General features: G+C 46.4%; 1 protein-coding gene across 7 annotated transcripts in view; it reads right to left on the bottom strand.

The window, feature by feature from the left end:
• The window catches only part of LOC147631113 (Asparagine synthase family protein), a 72210-nt gene that overhangs the window by 37743 nt on the left and 14155 nt on the right, over positions 1-20312 (bottom strand). For all 7 annotated transcript variants that reach the window (XR_015267533.1, XR_015267534.1, XR_015267535.1 and 4 more), the window contains exons 3-4: positions 1091-1308; positions 459-980 (exon numbers count right to left, since the gene is read on the bottom strand). Coding sequence is in view for 1 of the 7 variants with exons in the window: in XM_086809444.1 (XP_086665570.1) it covers positions 459-980; positions 1091-1308 (740 nt within the window). In the remaining 6 variants the exon portion in view is untranslated. The remainder of the gene's footprint in view (positions 1-458; positions 981-1090; positions 1309-20312) is intronic.

The following is a 20312-nucleotide window of genomic DNA, read 5'->3' as shown; positions in this document are numbered from 1 at the left end:
GTAGCCCAGCTGCTCTGGCCACCACTGAAGCTGCTATGGGGCCAGTCTCTAGCACCGAACCCACCAATGCTCCTAGCCTAGAAAGGAGCGGCAGGTACTCACGGCGGAGTCCAGGGAAGCAAACTGTAACATGGAAAAGACGCTCTCCCTGCTCGGCCGCTGCTGGGTCAAAGCGCATCAGATTCTCCCCAAGAGGCTGATACAAAAAAATTACTCTATTTGCAACACACAATCTCCATTTGAAACACTTTTTTGTTGATACCAGCAAACTTCACCAGAGCACTAGACCACCTTAGCTCATGTACAAAATTTGTAAGTCTTCTTCTTACATGGTTTGTTTGTTTGAGAAATTGTGATTTCCATTTCAGGTTTGTGTGTAAAGTGAGTGAGAAGCAAAAAGCTAGCAACATCACGATTGTTTTGAAGCACATCACTGTCGCAATCATGTTAGAACATACCCATTCATGCTTGAAAATATTGGAGGTGCGCCGTTTCACAGATTCTTTCAGAGCAGCTAGCACCTGAAGAGGATATGTTGTTTTAGATTTTGATCTCAGAAAATCCATGCAATCTGCTGTGCACACTTGCAAGGCATCATCACCACCTTGTGAGTTGGAATCTAAGTCACCCAAGGGGGGCTCTACATAGTACCTTTCCCAAGCCACCATTTTAACCAAAGCCGTGTCTTCCCAACCATGCTCCTCTACCCTCCCTTTGTAAGCATAATCTGACCGATCACAGTGATTCTTAATGCTAAACTTTATAGAACAACTATATATTCCACAAGGTAATTCTTCCCAGTAGTCAAACATGCTAAATCCATGTGCCATACTTTCTGTTTTGCTTGCAACATCCCCAACATTAAAACGAGGAGAAACCGAAGAGAAAACAAGGTGTTGATGTCCTTGAGATGGCCAATGCACCAAAAGGCTTCGCCGTCCCAGCGCATCTCGACCAAACCAAAGTGTCCTCGATTCAGCCTGAGGCATCAACCATGTAGTCAACATGAGTACAAAGTAAACTATCCATCTTATCTGATATTAAATGACTTCATATGGCACACATGGCAAACTGGTCACAAATCACTTGCCTGCCAGAATACCAGAGCCCAAGGACCTTTTATAGTAGACAACAACTCTGGCACACTGGCATGACTGCTTGTGCGCAGCTTTGATTCAGTGCAGCTACAACTTTGTGTGGCTGCACACTTCGTATGGCAGAGGCAAGAACAGCATTTGCCCAATGAATCTAATAGCACCTGGCCATCATTTTCATCAAATCTGAGAGGAAGCCCACCAAATACTTCACCTGAGACAATAAGGGAAAACAAATTACCAAAAGTCCTCTACAAATAAATTTTGGATGATTTTATTTTGAAATTTTACATTGACTTGACAAAATTTAGATAGAGCTAATGTCTTGAAATCACCACGAGACTTGGAGCAGCCAACAATGATCCAACACTTAAGCAAAATGATAAATGAATTAAATGGCAAAAAGCTTGTTCTTATATACAGCACTAATAGCCAAGTTGGCCAGTAGAAGAAACCCACGATTGGTGAAAAATACCTACGACTAGGGAAAAGTGCCTAAAAATGTGGGAAAAAATACCCACAACTGAGTAAAATACATTAGATAAATTTGCTACATAAATGGTCCAATAAATGGGATGAATGTTGGAGATGAACACAGTCCAACACCTCCTCTCAGCTTCAACACAGTGGACCGACTCCCATACGGGTCAGGAGCTGATCAATAGAATCTCGAGGAAGAGGTTTAGTAAAGAGGTCAACTAGGTTGTCTTGAAAGGGACAATACTCCAGAGTAATAATGCCGTCAGCGACCAGCTCAAAAACAAAGTGAAAATGGACCTCAATGTGTTTGGTGTCCTACCATGAAAAGATGAAGTTCGAGCCAAACCCAAGGCACTCTCGCTGTATGTAAGAATGCGAACAGAGGACTTTGCAAGAACATGAAGATTACTCAGCATCTACATCAACCATAACAGCTCACAGCAAGTATCCAAATAGACCTGATACTCAACCTCAGTAGAAGAAATTGAGACTATATCCTGCTTCTTGGATCGCCAAGAAATGAGGCCGGAACCTAAGGTGAAGCAATCAATAACCAGCACTGGACCGCCTGGTATCCTAGTCACCTGCCCAACAAGCTCAGTGCCTCCTCTAAAAGAGAGACCATAATCCAAGGTACCAGAAAAGTATCGAAGAACCTTGAGAGCCGCCTACCAAAAAGAATGTCACGTAGTGGAAGAGAACTAACTGAGAACACATGAGAGAACCCACAAGCCTCTGGTACTGCGTACTGTCCTCAAAGATGGTAGTAGAATCTTCTCGGGAAAGCTTGGAGTTAGGATCCATCGGATAGGAAAGAGGATGGCACTCTGTCATCCCAAATGTATCCATGAGCTGTTGTAGATATCTGTACTAGCTAAGGAAAAACTCCATCAGGATTCTGATAGACCTCCATACCAAGAGAGTAGTGGACAAGTCCTAAATCAGTCATCTCAAAAGTGAGAGCTAAATATGACTGGAGCTGATCAATCTTGGCAAGATGAGAGCCAGTGATCAACATAACACGATCAAACTAATAAAAACATCCTAAGAAAAGACATAGAGATTGTTGTCTGCAAAGCATCTTGAGAAGCCAAGGGAAAGAAAGAGTGCATCAATCTTATCATACCATACCCTGGGTGCATGTTTCAAACCATAAAGAGCTTTGTGCAATTTGTACACCTTACCCTCGTGTCCAAGAACCTGAAAACCTAGAGGATGTTCAACATAGACCCCCTCATGCAAGTCGCATCGAGAAAGGTAGAGTTGACATCCATCTGATAAACTAGCCAGTGAGGATGAGAATAGTGGTGTATCTGGCTGTAGGGGTAAAAGTTTCCTCATCGTCAATATCCTCAATCTGAGAATACCCCTTTGCAACCAATCTGGCTTTGTATTTGTCCAAAGATCCATCAGCATGAAACTTGGTCTTAAAGACCCACTTGACCCCAATAACCTAATAACCTGCCTATGCAAAGGCCGGTCCACAAGCTCCCATGTACCATTCCTTTCAATGGAATCAATCTCGACCTTCATGGCTGCCTACCACTCACGAAAAGCAGGAGCCTCTTTAGCTGTAGTAGGCTCATATGACTCACCACTTTACTCATCAAGACGAGATTACACGAATGACGAAACTGTTGTAATCTCCATGCCTATGTCAAAGTTGCTGCTGAGGAGTCAGCAAGCCGATGAAGATCAACATCTGAGAGATGAGAGTCACGAACAATGGCTTGCAACGATCAGGGAATCCTCGGGGTAATCCTCCGTCGCACAAAAGTAGGAGGAGGAAAAGCTAAGGGCGGAGAAGCTGAGGGGTGTGGGGGTGCCGGGGAAGAAGAGGAAGACACAAGAGGATAAAGAACCTCTGTGGTTAGCTTGGGATGAGACTAGGAATCATCGCGCAAGGATTCAACAAAGTGAACATCGCTGGAAATCACTAAGGACATCTTCTCAGGATCCCATAATCAGTAAGCTTTGGATTGAGAGCTATAACCAAGGAAATTGCACTTCCTTGATTTGGGATCAAATTTGGAACTGGCAGAATCAGGGATATGAGCATAGGCATTATAGCCGAAAACCCTGAGATGTGGGATTGAAGGTTTCTGTCGTGTGTGAAAGCCTCCTCCAGTGTCATATTAGCAACCACCTTTGTGGGAGAACGGTTGAGGAGGAAGATCAGAAGAAGAAAGCATGGTACAGGACATCTCCTAAACAATCTTGTTTTTTCGTTCAACCACACCATCCTACTATGGAGTGCCAAGTGTGGAGAACTAACGGCAAATACCTTTCTGGGAACAAAGGTTGTGGAAAGCTTTGGAGATGAATTCTCCTACAGACTTGTCGAACCTTCTTTGTGGTCGCATTCTCAACCAAAGCCACCCACTCTTGAAAGCAAGAGAAAGCTTGAGATTTTCTACCAAGAGATACACCCAAACTTTATGTGAGAAATCATCAATAATAAGCATGAAGTACCTAGCACCACCCTAGGTAGTAGTCCGCAAAGGGTTTCAAACCCTCGACCATCTGTTGAGAAGACAACTGCTAAAGAGAAGCATAGTTTTAGTGTCGTAGCAAGCATGCCACAACATTGTATCCTCCTGAGCTACCAAGGCATGATAGCTCTGAAGAAGTTTTAGCAAATTCGACTTTTGACTCATTCAAAGAGCCACCAAAGTCCTTCAACCTATAAAGACCACCTTCCTGTACACCTATGGCAACAATCTGCAAGGTGCTGGTGTCAATGACCTCAAGAACTAAACTGTCAAAGTACACGTCATAGTCTTCCACTACAATTTGAAACACTAAGAGCAAATTGCTAGAGAGCTTGGGAACATAAAGCACATCTCAGATGGTAGAAGATGTGAGGTGGCAGGAACAAGTGGGTCCGCGGGAAGCTCCTCAATGCCAATGAAGACAGTCTCCTCGGTGGAAGAGAATCTCTGAGATTGGTTGGTAGATGGAGAGGTTTGATTGGTAGGTTTCTTTGCAAAACCACCTTCTCTCTTCTTCTTGCGACAATCAAGCTACATGTGACCTTTGTGACCACAATAATAGCAAGTAAGATCCTTACGAGCAGGATTGTTAGCAGGTTTAAAGTCAACTTTGTTGCTGGTGGAACCCTTAGACTACCATTTGCCTTTGCCCTTGACTTGAAGAAGGGACTCGGAAGCACCCTAGCTTGTTTTCTTCCTTGTATAGCAGACACAAATTGATGAGATCTTGAGGAGACATTGCAGAGAGGACAAACCCCAGATTGATCTAGCACAGATTGCGAGATATCTTGCCCCTAACCCGATGTATGACATCCTACACCCAATCATTGGCACCGGTTGGAGTTAGTTGCTTTATTGGATGTATTTACCCCCCCTCCCTCCCACCCACCCCACAGTACTTAACCAGAGCCCTGTATGTGATTTATCTCCACGTTATAGAGTACTTTGTACTTTTTTTCCTTTTTTATCCATTTGATGTCCATTGAGACATGATGATGATGTACACAGGTTTTGTCTCATAGGCCGTTTTTTGGCCTTTAGAAGACGTTAATAAAATCTTTCTTTCTTAGATGGTAACAAACTCCGTGATGGAATCCATGATGTTGGTAGTATCGGAGATCTTCAGGTTGTCAAGCTGATTCTCCAAGGCAATCTTCTGAGTAGAGTTGTCTCTATGATACAACATATGTTTTGTTTCTTTTTTCATCTTGTACTGGAAGATTCAAGTGCATGCCAGTGGAGAATCCCTAGGCACCTGCAAGGTTGTAACTGAAGCTGACTCCTTTTTGGTAATATAACAGTGGAGAATCCCTCGGCACTTGCAAGGTTGTAACTCAAGCTGACTCCTTTTTTGGTTCAGCCCATCTTCTGGCCCTAGTGTGGTGTTCTGTGCAAAGTGTGTGTGAAAACTAGCCCAAAAAGGCATTTTATTTTATTGTCTTGTGCTGCTGGCCGACACCCCTTCTCTAGGCCGACCAACAGCCCAACCGCATATATAAGAAGCACTTCATAATTCAGCAAACACCTACACCTACTCACCCTCTACACCTTGGGCATCTCATCCTTCCTCTCCGAGCTTATCAGACTTCACTTCAAGAGGGGGATACATGCCTACAGCTAGTGTGCCATTACTGGACCCCTGGTATCCAGCCTAATCTCGAGAGCCCTGCTATGCAGTCTAGCCAACAGCCTGGACTTTGGTTTGGTTCTTTGTCTCAGGGAGGACAGGTACCACCATGGTCATCCTGAGATCCATTGTAATCAACTCAGTCGGAGACCACGTCACGTTCGTATGTACCTTTGAGTGCTTATGTTCCTAATAAAATAACCTCCCACACAACCCATGTTTCTTCATGGTGGTGTTCGCATGCAACCATTACTGGCCGCACCACCACAAGGACTTGCGTATAGGTTTTACCCAACACACATATCTCTAGGCACTATGCCACCAGCACTGTCGCCACCCAGCATTCCGGGGTATCAAGTAGTTTACCAACCCATCACAAGCACTACAATAGTACCAACTTATGTGCCTACTCAAGGATTTGTGCCTCAGCCAGGCATTCCACCTATGCCAAGTGCCCAGCCTTCTATCCCATTTTATGGAGCACCCTTGCCAAGTCCTTCACCTGTGCCAAGTATGAGTGGTTATTCTAGAGTACCATCTCACCCTTTACACTCCGGATATGGGTACCAGCCATCCTGGACACCACCATCTCCTTCTCTTCATGTCTCTATGTCCAGAAATGCTTTCACAGAAAAGACTCGTTTCAATGGATCTTATTACACCACCTAGGCTAACCTTATGGAACAGGTTTTCACTTCCCAAGGTTCTTGGAACCTGATGAAGAGACTTGAACCAAAACTCCACCCCTCTCTAGCACCTCCTGAAGCCATCCGCTATTGGGATGCTAGGAATGCCACTGCCATAGTGGAGCTCATGCAAGGCCTTTTGCAGGAGTTTCATTCACAACTCCAGCCATCCTGGACCCCACCATCTCCTTCCCCTCATGTCTCTATGTCCAGAAATGCTTTCACAGAAAAGACTCATTTCAATGGATCTTATTACACCACCTGGGCTAACCTTATGGAATAGGTTTGATATGTGAACACACCAATTTATAAATGTTATGAGCCACTTTGATAAATAAAATCCCATGCTGTTCATGCTGTATGGCCATCTTTCAGGCCAAACCATGCCAGTAAAATGCTCTAGCTTTCTTTTGTAGAAAATCCCTGTTCACACCTTGGTTCTAGACAGTGTGTGAAACACTGTTCAAGACTGGTGAGAGGACCAAATTGGTGACATCCTCTCTTCCCATATGAGAAGCAACGACTCCGACCTTTCTTCTGTACTGAAGTAAGTGCCTGATCTGAACTGTTAAGAGACACCTTCATCTTACCCTGAGAAACGAGGACGGACTCTTCTTCCAAGAGAAGGGAGCTAAGGTCATCAAAATCCAACTAAGTGGTTGTGACCTGGCTTGTAACTTGGTTGAACACAATGCTAATCAATACACTTAAATACACTAAGATTTGATGGACAGTTACTCAAATACAAGAAGTAAATTGCTGAATTGACAAGAGACACACAATGAGCCAGAACGGCCGACCCCTCCCACAAAGAAAGTATATTGATCTTGGGAGAATCAAGTACATAGTATCATGGGTATTTCTGACCAGCTTTCTATACCAATGCATATGAATACAGTATTGCAAACAAGTGGTTGTCGATGTAGACTTGCAATCCACACTACCCTCTCAAGTGCCCATATTCCCTACCATCTGCTCTCTATTGTTCCACCAACACATGATAGCAACAATCTGCAAGAGAGCATGTAGGACAAGAGAACACTACACAGGGTATGTGATCTTGTAATCCGGTTCCTCCCTCCTGCTACTTGCTTCCATATTTAAGCATTAAAGCTTACCAATTGCAAGTAGAGTCGATGACAGCCGAAGTCTTCGATGGAAGTCCTCGGAGTGAAGAGATCTTCGATTTGTCGCATTTCTTCGCGACGAAAGTCTTCAAGAGGATGAAGGGAACCTTGGGAAAGCTTCCCCTGAATTTCAGTCATTGGGAGTGTGTAAGAGAGTGATTAGCATCGGAAACACTCTTGGAAGCTTGAGAAACACCTTAGCAAGCTTGGAAATGGAGTTGGGAAGGAGAAAGTGCAGAAAATGCAGCCCAACAGCCCTCATGAAGGAGGCGCCAATCTCTAGAGAGAAAAGGAGTGAGGTGGTGAGTTGTCTAGTGTAGGTGGCGGGCAGGTGCTTTGTGGAGCAAGCTAGAGTGGACACATGGCTGGTTACTCCCTTTGTACAAAGGGGATAAGGTCTGGGCGGTGGACATTGGGCTATGTCCACCTCGGGCCATCAGTGTGTGTGAACACCGGGCTGGTCATAATTTATAAGTGAGTTTTGGTCGCCAAAAACTTAATGAAGTGTGTACACACTCACTTATAAATTAGTGCTAATTCCTAAGGCTAGGATTATGTACCACCTGTCACATGCCACAACCATGTCAGCAAACACTTTCATACGCACGGCTCACGGGCGGGCATCCCCTTAACCGGAACTACACATTGGTCAAGCAAGCATGAAAACAGCATGCAATTTCAATTGCAAGCAAGCACATAAAGATGCTATGCAATGCAGCATTAGTATGGACAATCTCCGTTCATGAGACTATACCAAAATAGACGTGCTCCAAGCAAGTACACGAGGTACCAAACCCAATGGAACACCAATCCACCAAGCATTTCCGGGCATGTACACAAAGGCACAAGTCCCAACGGAAAGCCAAGTCCACAGTATCACATGAGTGGCATCAATCCCCGGCACATACAACTACCATGGACACCAGTCCAATGTACATACATGATAAGAAAGCACGGGTGGACCAATTGGGTGGCCAAATGGTGACATCCCCCCGGGCTTCTAAACAGTTGTCCGCAGCTAAAAAGCATCTAAATATGTCTGAAGCACATGCGGGCAATCTCTGAAGAACCCTTCATCTACCCATTTAGCATCAATGGGAAGATAGTTCTTAAACTTCACAAGGTAACGCTTGACAACTTTGCCCAGCAAGCTTGCGTTCCTTGTGATACACAATCTGCTCTGGTTGCAAGATCTCCTCCTCAAGCTCATCCACTTCTGGTGGATCCTCAATGACCGTTTCACTGGGCTCCAGCCCTACATACTTGCGAAGGAGACTGACATGAAAAGCATTGTGTATATGCCAATGACTAGGTAATGCCAATCTTGTTGGTGTTGGACTCACACACTCACACACTCACACACACAAACCTGCACATTAGGGTTAGGTGCAAGATGGAGAAGCTCACATAGAAATGAGAGAGAGAGAGAAAGAAAGAAAGAAAGAAAGATTTTATTAACGTCTTCCAAAAGACCGAACTCGGCCTATGAGACAAATCGGAGTACCTGTATGGGGTATCCTCTGTCATCCCAACAAAATGAAAAAGTACTGAACAAAAAAAGCTGAATCTGGGTGTGCACGGGGATGGAGCTCTACTACTAGGAGAATGCAAAGCTATATGCATGGTGTATACAATCATGATATGCAACCTAGCTAGCTCCATCCTGTACTATACTGGGGGTATAAAATGGTGTACATCAGTGAAGGGGGTGTCCACAGCTCCCTGAAGAACATGCCTGGGTGTGCTCTGAAGTGAGCCAGTCGCTCCGCACCCTCTCTGTGAAACTGAGCTCTGATCTCTGTCATCTCTCTCTCATATAGGCGTGGTGTCCGAAAGCCAGGTGTCCTCTGTCTCCTGCGGGCTCTAAGTGTCTCTGCTCTCTGGAGAGTAATTCCCTGCCGTGTAGGGGCTCGGAGGGGGATGGCTCTCTGAAAAAATGTAGTAATCCGTGTCTGTCGCCCCCCCTCTGGAGCTGTCTGAGCCTGTAATAATGTCTCTCTGTGGCGCTGTATGTCTAGAATGTATCTCCCCAGTATGCGCTGGTCTGCTGCCTGAAAGATCTGGCGAAGGGAATGTGGCTCTCTGAATAAAATGGGATACCTCTCTCTGATGGCTGTATATGCTCTGCATCTGCATACATAATGCTCCTCACTCTCCACCTCCTCTCTGCACAATCTGCATACCCTCTCCTCTCGGGGGATCCGTGCTGCTCTGCCAGTCTCAATCTCCAATCGGTGTGATGAAACTCTGACCTGACCGATAGCCACTCGAGAGCCGTGTGGTAAAAAGCCCTCCATGTATCTAGGCCTCTCTATAAATCCATCATCAGTGATACTCATGAAGTGATCTCTGTAGTATAGCATCTTCGGTGGAAGAGACTGTGTAGGCGATATCCATGTCTCTCGTGTATAGAGCTGCCATAGATCCTGTCTCAATACTCTGTTCCTCTCACTATGAGAGAGACGGATATGTGGTGCATCCCTGTCATACTGGAATGGTGGTAGATGATCCATGTCTAGGCCATGCTGTGAGAACCAGTGTGTGACCTGTGCATACCATGATCCTCTGTCTCCTGCCTCAGCCAACTGTCTAGATGCCTCAAAAGCTCTGTATGACAATCTGTCATGTGGCATCTCTCTGAATCTGTCTAGCAGGCATATAGTCTGAAATATGGCCTCTACCATCATAGGAGGCGCAGCAAACTCTGCTCGGATAATGTCATGAGGTACTGACGGTTTGCTGCGTATCATGTGTGCCATCATGAGGGCCTGTGGTCTCTCTATCTGTGTCCACCAATGGGTAGCAAGGCCTGGCGCCCATACCGTTGCTCCATACATCAATGCCGGTGTGACTAATGTGTCAAATAGCCACCCCTTCGTCCGGGGCTCTTGAAAATGCGCCTGGTGGCACTATCTTTCTAGCATAGCCAATGCTACATATCCCCGTGTCAATCCAGCTCTGGCTGCTGAACCCATGGTGAAGCGTGTGGCTACTGCAGAGAAGGTAACCCCTAGGTACACGTATGATGTCACCACCTCCACCTGGCATCCTGCGAGAGTGAATGTCAGCTGACTCCTGCCCTATCTCGATGTATGAAAGACCATAACCTTGGTTTTCCCAAGGTTCACAGTAAGACCCCTCTGTGTGCAGAAATCATCGAGTGCATGTAGATGCTGCTGTAGACCACCTGGAGACTCAGACACTAATACAATATCATTAGCATAGAGCATAATATGTACTGAGGTACCTGCTAAATCAACTCCATCTCCGCCTCCCCGTGTAATGAAGTCAGCCACCTCATCAATGTATAACCCAAATAGCGTGGGGGAAAGTGGGTATCCTTGCTTCACACCAATGGTGCTAGCAATAGTCTCGGACATACCTCCTGGACATCTGACTCGCCCAAAAACCTGCTCATATAATGCATAGATGCCCCATGTCATATCTGCTGGTATGCCAAGAGACTGCAGGCGCTGAAAGAGCCTCTCTCGTGGTACTATGTCAAATGCCTTGCAGAAATCCACAAAGCAGCAATAGAGCTTTCTCTTCCTCACTCTGGCCTGATCAATCATACATCTCAAAGTGAATACATGGTCAGTGGTAGAGAAAGCTCTCCTGAAACCTGCCTGCCCTGATGAGCGTAAACCTGCTCGCTCAGCATATAAGCTAAGCTCTTGCTCCAGCACTGCACCATAGAGTTTGGCCAGCACGTGGCCAACCATAACCGTCCTGTAGTTGCTCGGATCGAGCATATCCCCTGTTTTGTGAATCGGCACAATGGTGTGCATCGTCCACTCCGCAGGCAAACCCTCTGCTAGTGCCCTGTTAAACAGGTGTGCAAGAAAAGGAGCTAAAGAATCTTCTGCATATATGAGATGCTCGCCCTGCAGGCCCATATGGTCGGCGGCCCGTCCATGCTGTAGGCGGCGGATAGCTTCCTGTACCATCGAGTGGGTAAAGAAGCTAGATGTGGTAGGTCGAGGCTCCTGTGGCTGAGGTATAGGTGGCTGCTGTGGGGCATGGTATAGGCCCTCTGCATATGTGTGCCATGTCTGTGGGTCTGCAATAGGTGTCGGGGTCCGGGGCTCTCTGAAGTGCCGCCATGAGACAGGGCTATCTCTACTCATGAAGAAATGAAAGATCTCTAGCTCCTGTATCTCTGCGAAGGCCCGCCTTTTGCGGCGAGTATGTCTCCTCATCTCTCTCCTCGACTCCTGCTCTGCGATGGCTCCCAAGGCTCTCTGTATGCGGAGCCGTGAGTATAGGGCTCTGCACTCGTCATCATACCATCTGTTCTGGGGCATAGTCCCAGGTCTCGCAGGCTCTCCTGAGTGTACACGATGTGGGAAGCTCTGTAATGCAGCCGTGTGTAGGAGTGATGCCAGTTGGGCTGTAATGGTATCCATAGGTGCCAGGGGATCCATGAGTAGGAGCCCATCCTCTACTCTGCCAGTGTATATGTCTGCCATGTCATGTGTGAAGTAGATGGTAGTGTGTGGCATCGGTATGTGGGGGGCTGGTGATACTGGTGATCCGGCTAGTGAAAATGCCAAGTATGTATGATCTGCCCCAATAGGACGAGGTGGAATGGAGAATGAGGTGACAAGCTGTGATGCCTCCAAAGACCCCATAATGTAGTCTACCACCGTGCCTCCGGTCCGTGTATGACCCCCATGTGGGAAGCATGTCAGCCCTCCTGATCCCGGCCACTGTAGCATCCCGTTATAAATAACGAGACGATGCCTGGCTCCCAACTCTAGTAAGTGGTCCCCATAATGTTCTCTGTCTGGTCCAGTGTCCTCTGATGCCCGACTAGCCCCTATCTCCTCTGGATCCACAGGGTGGAGGATCTCCATGTCATCATAGTCATACACCTCACACTGTCTGCTCTGTGTGTGGGCATTGAAGTCGCCCGTAAGAAATACTTCCCCTAGTGTAGAATAATGCATAATCTCCTCTGACAGACAAGTGTATGGCGAGGCTCCTGTCTCCTCCTCCTGTGGCATGTCCTCTGTAATGACATAGGAGGATCCTGATGGAGAAAAGTAACATAGAGCTATGTATATAACCCTGTCCTGTGAGAGCTGTAAGCTGATCCACATGTATCTGGCCTCTGGATCCTGTGCTACCACTCTCAGTCTCCCCTGTAGCTCCCGTCTGAATAGGACTGCTACTCCTCCCGACCCTCTCGAGGTACCCTGGCGTGTGGTCCTCCTGTATGCTGACTCCCACTGGAATCCCTCTACTCGAGGTAGCCCTCTCTCTGGGCTCTGATGTGTCTCTGTCAGAAGTATGATGTCTCTCCCCACCATAACATGCTCCAGTCGTCCAGGCTGCACCCATAGTGAACCATTACAGTTCCATATTGCCATGTGTATCTCTGTCAGTGGCCTGGTCTGTGTCCCATAGGCCCCAAACCGCTAATCCATGGGCCGGCCATCAATGATGACCCGACCATCTCGATAGAAGGCCTTCTTGCCTTCTCTCCTCGCGTGTAAGACTCGTGGCATGCAAGTTCTCCTATGCTCAAGCTGCATCCTCGTGAGATCATCATCCAAGAAAATAGGAGCTCCCTCTAAACCCCGTAGTATGACCCTCTTCCTCATGAAGGTGACCCTCTCCGTCTCTCCTGCAAACTGTAGGATGAGGGCTCGCTTGCGTGTTGAGTCTTTCCCGGCTCTCCATGCTTTGGTGAAGGGAAGAGGGTGCTCTTCCTTGTAGCCGAGCTTCATGCATAGAAGCTGTCCATCTTTCTCGGGAGTGGAGTCGGGTGTCTCGGCTATACCTGTGACTCGAATGTTGAGGCGGCGGGCATGCCTCATCTTCTCCTCCTCAATGGTGGTGTGAATGATTTGGTGTTCTTCCCTTTGAGTCTCCTCCCTCACTTCTTTACGGATGTTCTTCTTCACCACCTCGACCCATCCTGACTGCTTAGCTTCGAGCTTTCCCTCCATGTCCTTTGTGATCTCCTTGGAGATCTCTTCTTTGATGGCCGTGAGAGTGTTGTCATTGATCTCCCCTTCTTCCTTCTCAGTATTCTTGATGGCTACCATTTCCACTTTCAATGCACTCACCTCCTCCTTGAGTGCCGTGTTCTCTTGTTCGAGGTTCGTGACCCGTGCTTCGAGAGCTATGATGTGCCGGTGTAGTTTGTTTTCCACCTCGTTGAGGTTGGAATCTGATGTCTTCTTGTTCTCCTTGATGAGTGCCTTCATTGCCATCTCGAGGGCCTCGAGTTTCTCTTGGAGACTCGGGGCCATTCCTCCAGATCACTCTGCAGTCCTTCCCACAGGCAGGGAGGAGAGAGAGAGAGAGAGAGAGAGAGAGTTATGTTGCTGCCTTGGGGGCCTGAGCAAGGGTGGGTGGGGAAAGGGGCCAAAAGGGGCCAGAGAGCAAGGGTGAACAGTGCTGAAGCGGGGGACAGAGGCGAAATGGGCAAGCGATGTGAACCAGTGCTGAAGCGGGGGACAGAGGCGAAATGTGAACAGTGCTGAAGTCGGGGACAGAGGTGAAATGGGCAGGCGATGGTGAACAGTGCTGAAGCAGGCGATGGTGAACAGTGCTGAAGCGGGGGGGAGAGAGAGAGAGAGAGAGAGAGAGCCAAAAGTGTGGTAGCCACAAAATGCAAGTCAACCCTTGCATGTGTGCCACATCCATATAATATAGAAGTACAAAATATTATATGTAGAGTGTCCTTTCACACTTGATATCCAAGGGGGAAAACCACATGGGAAAAAGTGCCCTTGGTTAAGCCCTGTTCACACATAGCACTACCATAAGTGAGCATATGCCTACAAATCCTCCCTGTAGTGGAAGTGTGAACCTGTACAAGGTAGCAGATCACTCTCTGTATGAGAGTAAGCCCAAAGCTTTGCGGAAAGCTTCAAACTTTTCTCAAGGTAAAGCCTTTGTGAATAGATCTGCAACATTATCCTGTGTAGGGCAGTAAGATAAACTGATCTCCCCTGCATGTAACCTCTCTCTGACATAGTGATAATGAATCTCAATGCGCTTGGTACGTGCATGAAATACTGGATTTCATGCCACGGCCATAGCACTCTGGCTATCAGTGAGAATGGTGGTGGGTGTCTGCTGACACTCACGAAGATCAGCCAATAATCTCCTCAACCATACACAATCTACTGTAGCTATGAAGACTGCCCTTTACTCGGCCTCACAAGTAGATGTGGCAACAGTGGGTTGATTTTTACTCAACCAAGATATGCATGAACTGCCAAGAAAAAAACAATTCCCACTGGTGGATTGCCTAGTATCATAATCACCAGCCCAATCTGAAACACTGTATGCATAAAGCTGCAAGCTGCCTCCCCTCGGATAGAACAAACCAAGATCCAGGGTACCCTGAAGATAACGAAAAATGCGTTTGACTGCTTGCCAATGCTTTGTGCCTGGGCTGTGCATGAATTTGCTCAACAGACACCCCAAAAGATATGTCTGGCCTCGTGTTACACAAGTAAATGAGACATCCCACTGCCTGGCTGTAAATGCCGGCCTCAAAAGGCTCTCCAATATCATGCATAGTAAGCCGTACACCCATTTCTACTAGAGTAGAAATGGGCTTACATTCATCCATGTGAAACCTTTTTAGCAAACTTTTTATGTACTTAGTTTGCTACATAACAATGCCATCATCTGTATGCATAAATTGTATGCCGAGATAGTAGTGTAAAGGCCCCAAATCTGACATATCAAATTCAACTTTCAAATCAGCTTTGAAATCTGAAATTTGTGCTTTGCTAGTACCTGTAATGAGCATGTCATCTACATACAAGATGACTATGAGAATATCGGCACCGGTTTTCTTCACATACAATGTGCTTTCAGCTGGAGTATTCACATAACCTTGGCTGGTTAGATGAGCATGTATTTTACCATACCAAGCTCTTGGAGCTTGCTTTAACCCATACAATGCTTTGTGTAACCTGCATACTTTATGTTCCTCACCAGGAACTACAAAACCAATGGGCTGATTTACATATACTTCCTCTTGTAAATCCCCATTTAAGAATGCAATTTTGATGTCCAATTGATGCACTTTCCATCCTTTATGTGTAGCCAATGCAATCACTGATCTTATTGTGGTCATTCTCGAAGTAGGAGCAAAAGTCTCTTCATAATCTATTCCCTTTTTCTGGGAGTAGCGTTTAGCCACAAGTCTTGCTTTGTACCTATCAATAGTACCATCAGACTTCCTTCTGACTTTGTACACCCACTTTGTTCCAATGACATGCTTGCCTTTAGGCAAGTATTGTTCTTCATGATAGAAGAGATTTCAGCTTACATAGCTTGCACCCAATGCTCATTCTCATGTGCTTCTTCATAAGAAGAAGGCTCTTCTAAATCAAAGAGACCACCCATGGCTAATGCAGACTCCCCACGATGTATATTCAATGCATGGCTGGAACTAGCCCTTGTTCTACCTGTGAGTGGAGCTGCAAGTTTGCTTTCTTGCAAAGTTTTCAGCAACCATCTTGGCACTGACTTGGCTGTGTCTATGGCTGTTTGCTCTTCCCTGACAAGATCTTCCACTTCTTCCATAGAAGGGGGCTGAATGGCTGGCTGTTCCACATGTTCTACACGAGGATTTTCTTGTGTAGGGGTTGGCTGATCTGAATCCCCCCTAATTGCAATGGGTAATAGTCCATCAAACATGTCCTGTATGCCTATATCATTACTTTTATACAAGCTGTACATGGGCTGTTTTGAATTTTCAGCAAATACCACATCTCTACCAACAAAAATCCTTCGTGTTGTTGGATTATAAAGACGGTATCCTTTGCTCTCATTGCTATAGCCCACAAAAATGCATTTCATTGCTTTGTCATCTAGCTTTGTTCGGAGTTGTTCTGGCACATGTGCATATGCCAAACACCCAAATGTACGCATATAATCCACTATTGGCTTTCGGCTATACCAAGCCTCAAATGGTGTTATGGTTTTCAAAGCTTTTGTTGGACACCTATTCAACACATGAGTTGCACACATTATAGCTTCCATCCAAAAATTGTGAGGTAACTTTTGTGCTTTCACCATGCATCTTGCCATCTCCATGAGAGATCTATTTTTCCTTTCAGCTACACCATTCTGCTGCGGTGTATAAGGGACAGTACATTAGTGTTTGATGCCCTTTTGAAGCATATAATCCTTGAATGCATTTGACATGTATTCTCCACCTCTATCTGAGCAGAGTGTTTGGACTTTACATCCACACATATTTTCAGCCATTGCTACAAAGTGTCAAAAGCATGTAAACACCTCTGCTTTCGCTTTCAAAGGGTAAACCCAAGCAAACCTGGAGTAGTCATCAATGAATGTGACGAAGTAAAGATGCCCCCCTATGGATGGTGTCCGCATTGGACCACATACATCACTATGTATGAGCTGTAATTTACTTTCAGCTCTAACAGCTCCATCTTTGGGGAATGGTTTTCGTTGCATCTTTCCCAAGATACACCCCTCACATACATGTCTTGTTGGAGACTCAAGAGGCGGCATATTATCAACCATATGATGCTTCTGCATAAGCATCAAACTCCGAAAATTTACATGCCCAAAACGAGCATGCCATAGCTCTGCATCATGCATAGCAAGAGTGTGGGCAGCCACTGTATTTACATCATAAGTACGCTTGTCATAGCTGGCCAGCTTATACAAGCCTTTGTATCGTGTTCCAGAAGTGACTATTTCATAACCCTTTGATGGGTCTTTTACCAAACACTTCCCATCTTCAAATTCAACCTTTAAACCTTGGTCGTTTATGGGTGAGACGGAGAGCAGATTTTTCTTTATCCCTAGAACATACAATACATTTTTCATACATATATTGGCACCATTGGCTGCAATAAGTATGACATTGCCAATTCCCTTTACTGGATATGTGGTATGATCTGCACATGATACAATGCGGCCATTTGAAGCATAAACCAAGTGCTGAAATACATCTTTGCATGAAGTGATGTGACTCGAAGCACCACTATCAAAATACCATGATACATCCTGTCTGTCAGATGCAATGCAAGGCATATCATTGTCTAAAGCACTTGCTGTGCCACTAGTGCATGTGACCAAAAAAGTGTACTCTTCTTGGATTACATTAGCTGATTGCTGTGCTTTGTCATCAGAAGAGTCTGCTACTGCATTGCCTGCTTCTTTCCTTTTCTCTTTTGCAATCCGCTTCCTACATTCACTGATGTAGTGTCCAGGCTTATGGCAGTAGTGACATTTGCTCTTCTTTTTGGGCTTGTTTGCATCCCCTTTGTCAGACTTTTCACCACCAGAAGAGGGCTGTCCATGACCAGCGTTGCTAGACTGTTGTCCCCCATGCTTAAAGCTCTTTGCTTTACCCTTATCCTTGGCTGTAAATGCCTTGTCTCCACCACGGTTGCTCGATAAGTTTGCTCTTGTTTGCTCTTCCTGCAAGAGTAAACCCACCAGCTCTTCAAAAGTGACGGGATCACCACCTCCTCTCATTGAGAGGCTGAGAGAGGTGTGAAAGCCCAAGTAGGAAGGTGGTAAAGAATGAAGTGTTGGTGACCAGCTGTCTGTCTGGGATAACCTCATCAATGTTGAGAAATTGTTCTTGCAAATCTTTCACTTTGGTGAGATGATCTACCATGGAGTCACCCTCATCCATAGAAAGAAGATCCAATTGCCTCTTCAAGTAGGCAACTCTTGCCTCGTTGCGTACCTCATACATTGCTTCCAATGTGTCCCATGCAGGCTTCGATGTCTTGCAAGAACGAATGTGCGGAATAATAGTCCTTTTCATTGAAAGGGCTATCAATAGCATGGCCTGTGCATCGCTAGAGTCCCATCTCTTCTGCTCTTGTGTGGGAGCAGGTTCTACTTCAAGAGCTCTTTGAGCACCTCCCCTTTGAGGCGTAGCTGGCTGTATGGTAAGTGGGCGTGTGTCATCACCACACACAATGCCCCAAAGCCCTTTGGCTACCAGCAAATTACGGATCATGAAACTCCAGAGGGAGTAGTTAGATCCATCCAACTTGTCCTCCTGGGTGAGCACACCAAATACATCTGTAGCATTTTGAGCCATGTCAACAAAATATACCTGCAAGCAAACCAAACACCAATGTGCACTGCTAGGCAACCAAATGTCCTCTGCAAATGTTTGCCTACAAACTGAAGGAAGTGTAAACCTGCACCAAATTGTCCAATTACACACAATGTGTATACATATGCGACAAATCACAGCTGTAATGCCCAATTACATGCTCCAATCTGAAAAACCCCAATTTTTATGCACTCCAGTCGCTTCAATGTGTAGTTAATTGGCCAATTTTCACAAAAGCCCCAAATTTCTGCAGCTGACAGAGGCTCAATTTGCTGATTTTGACCTCAATTTGAAAAACCCCCAAATTCCAAACCAAACAATATGAATAGCACCACTTGCAATTTTTCTGGCAAAGGATAATTTTTGGCAAACCCCTAGAATTTTGTTTGAATCTGACCTACCTTGAAATGGCTGCAAAATTTGTATTTTCCTGTGAATAAAAATCTGTATAAAAAGTACCTGCATACGAGGACAGTACGGATGGTACAGACGTGTATTGCAGGCGTCAGCCGGGGAGTACACAAACGTGGAGAAGAGTGGTATAGGCGTGCAGAGGTCGGCGTTTAATTACCAGCAGCCAGGCGCAGGTAAAGATGTCGGGAAAGGCTGGTGCAGGTCGGCACAGGTAAAGATGGCGGGACAGGCTAGTGCAGGTCGGCGAAGCTGTCAGACTGGGTACCGAAGACAGCGCAGAGGTCAGCGTTTGATTACCAGCAGCCAGGCGCGGAAGCCGCCAGCTGTCAGACCGTGCACTGCCAATGGCACGATGGACAGAGCCGCAGGGCAATCATCGGAGCTGCAGCACAGAGCGTGTCGGGGTTGGACGTGGCGGGCGAAGGGTGGCAGGGGAGCCGACGGGCGAGGAGGTGGCGGCGCTCGCAGCAGTAGCTGCGCCAAGAATCCGGCGGCGACGGAGACCTGGGCAGTAGCGCAGCCGGCTAGGCTACGCGGAGGTGGCTGTCTCCGCAGTAAGACCGCCGACTAGGCTGGGCAGAGGCGGCAGACGGAGCTGGGTGCCGGAAGGCAGGCAACGGACAGAACCTGTATTTTCGACGAAAATCCGCAAGCGACGGATTTGGCCAACGGAAATTCACAGGCAGCTGCGGGGCCAAGTCTGAACTTCCAGAGGAGCTTGGACTGAACCTCCAGAGCTATGATACCAATTGTTGGTGTTGGACTCACACACACACACACACAAACCTGCACATTAGGGTTAGGTGCAGGATGAAGCAGCTCACACAGAAATGAGAGAGAGAGAGAGAGAGAGAGAGAGAGAGAGAGAGAGAGAGAGAGCCAAAAGTGTGGTAGCGACAAAATGCAAGTCAACCCTTGCATGTGTGCCACATCCATATAATATAGAAGTACAAAATATTATATGTAGAGTGTCCTTTCACACTTGATATCCAAGAGGAAAAACCACATGGGAAAAAGTGCCCTTGGTTAAGCCCTGTTCACACATAGCACTACCATAAGTGAGCATATTGTTGGAGGAGAATGACTCAAACACAAGAGCTTGCAGCCAAGGAAGTGCAGAGGAGATAGAGAAGAGTGAGAGTGAGAGAGAGAGAGAGAGAGCTCACACAATGCTCAAGAATATCTTGATTGTCTTGATGAGGCTCAAGGGAGACCTCGTATTTATAGTGATACAAGGGTATGGGCGGGCGCCCAACTTATGGGGCGCCCGGCGGACCAAATACAAAGAATGCCGTTACAAGGC

Source organism: Cibotium barometz, chromosome 15, assembly GCF_041138505.1.
Source record: "Cibotium barometz isolate CiBa-2024 chromosome 15, ASM4113850v1, whole genome shotgun sequence".
Lineage (NCBI taxonomy): Eukaryota > Viridiplantae > Streptophyta > Polypodiopsida > Cyatheales > Cibotiaceae > Cibotium > Cibotium barometz.
Note: the sequence above shows the minus strand (reverse complement) of the source record. Positions and strands in the feature narration are given on the sequence as shown.